This window comes from Pseudomyrmex gracilis, unplaced genomic scaffold (genome assembly GCF_002006095.1).
Source record: "Pseudomyrmex gracilis isolate BER0280 unplaced genomic scaffold, ASM200609v1 scaffold_6188, whole genome shotgun sequence".
Lineage (NCBI taxonomy): Eukaryota > Metazoa > Arthropoda > Insecta > Hymenoptera > Formicidae > Pseudomyrmex > Pseudomyrmex gracilis.
The window spans coordinates 1-1,263 of NW_018026772.1; the positions used below are offsets into that span (position 1 = coordinate 1).

A 1,263-nucleotide genomic window follows, 5' to 3' on the forward strand; every position below is an offset into this window, starting at 1 on the left:
AATGAACTATTTTAAAAAATCCATTGATATCATAACTATAAATAAAAAAATACTCTACTTATTTATTTTCACTTGTTTTTCTGTAATATTTATTTAAATATAAAGGCACACTAATCGGGACAGGCACACTAATAGGGACAGTTACCCTATATCGTCTCTCGTACAATTACATCTTTATTCTCTCCGCGTTTGCACGTGTTGCGCGCGTGACGAGAAAAATTTATCTTATAATGCTTCCACAGTTATGGAATCGTCATCTTGCTCGCTGATGTTTTCCGGCTTCTTTGTCTCCTTGTCTGGATCGACTTTCGCATCCAATTTCTCGATGCCGTCGTAATCGTCCTCGTTGTAGGGCGGCTCTTGCGTCGATGTCGGCGGAAGTACCGGTCTAGAAGGTAAACCCGGCGACAACATTGGATAAAACTGAAACAAACAAACGTACGTTTACGCGCGCGTCTACAAATTTTTGATATTTTTAGTTTCATACAATCGTAGTATATACATGTAATTTATAGATTAATTTTTCAAAACTTAATTAATTACCGGACTCAATGGGAGTCGAAAATCGTAAATCGGTGTGCCGTAGTAGATATTGTAAGCGGGAATGTGAGAAACTCCCGGTTTGCCGTAAACAGTAGATATACCCGCCATGTTCGGATGAATCTAAGAAACGTAAAATAAAATGCGTGATCGCAAAGTACAAACAACTTAAAATACTTTATAAGCCATTTATATAATAATACATTGTAAACATAATACGGAGCGTGCATTTGTTGATACGCGGCCAGATATTGCGGTTGTGCTTTGATCTCAGGCGTAGAATATACGTAATTGCCGACTAAAGTTGACCATAATGGTTTTGGTACCACGGTACCGACCATCGCCGCAAGAAAAACCACAAACAACGTCAGATCCTGTGAGAAAATTAAAAATCGGAAAACTTGTCTTTCATTTATACGTCGCAATTGATATGATTGATAATATTTATTTCGAGTTGAAAAAAAAAAAAAAAAAATTAACGATATGCAACATCAGAGCGTAGCATTTCTGCGGTTTCTCAACTGATCGATATTATCAGCGCCGAATACATGTGCTAATGCAAATAAGATCAAGAGGCACGGTAGTGCCTCGCGCCAAGTTCACGCGCAACGAAGTTGCGCTCGTACTGCGCGAGCACGCCGTGCCTCTTATACGCGAATATGAGGCATTTTAGTGGAGGGGAGATTTGTAATCAGCAATTTTTTAATAACGACTGAACCGATC

The 1,263-nt window shown here is 38.8% G+C and overlaps 1 protein-coding gene across 1 annotated transcript; it reads right to left on the reverse strand.

Annotated features, from left to right (window-relative positions):
* Positions 1 to 153: 153 nt before the first annotated feature.
* LOC109863535 lies at positions 154 to 940 on the reverse strand. The gene is made up of 3 exons (XM_020443792.1): positions 744 to 940; positions 544 to 663; positions 154 to 423 (listed from the first exon to the last, which is right to left on the reverse strand). The coding sequence occupies exons 1-3, from the start codon at positions 879 to 881 to the stop codon at positions 226 to 228; spliced, it is 456 nt and encodes a 151-aa protein (XP_020299381.1). The 5' UTR covers positions 882 to 940; the 3' UTR covers positions 154 to 225.
* Positions 941 to 1,263: the final 323 nt, after the last annotated feature.

Excerpts from the sequence above, each read along its gene's own strand:
- LOC109863535 (XM_020443792.1), bottom strand. The coding sequence starts at position 881 with ATGGTCGGTACCGTGGTACCAAAACCATTATGGTCAACTTTAGTCGGC. Across the intron at positions 664-743 it reads CTCCGTATTATGTTTACAAT|ATTCATCCGAACATGGCGGG; the intron begins GTATTATTATAT and ends TACGTTTCTTAG. Across the intron at positions 424-543 it reads TTCGACTCCCATTGAGTCCG|TTTTATCCAATGTTGTCGCC; the intron begins GTAATTAATTAA and ends TGTTTGTTTCAG.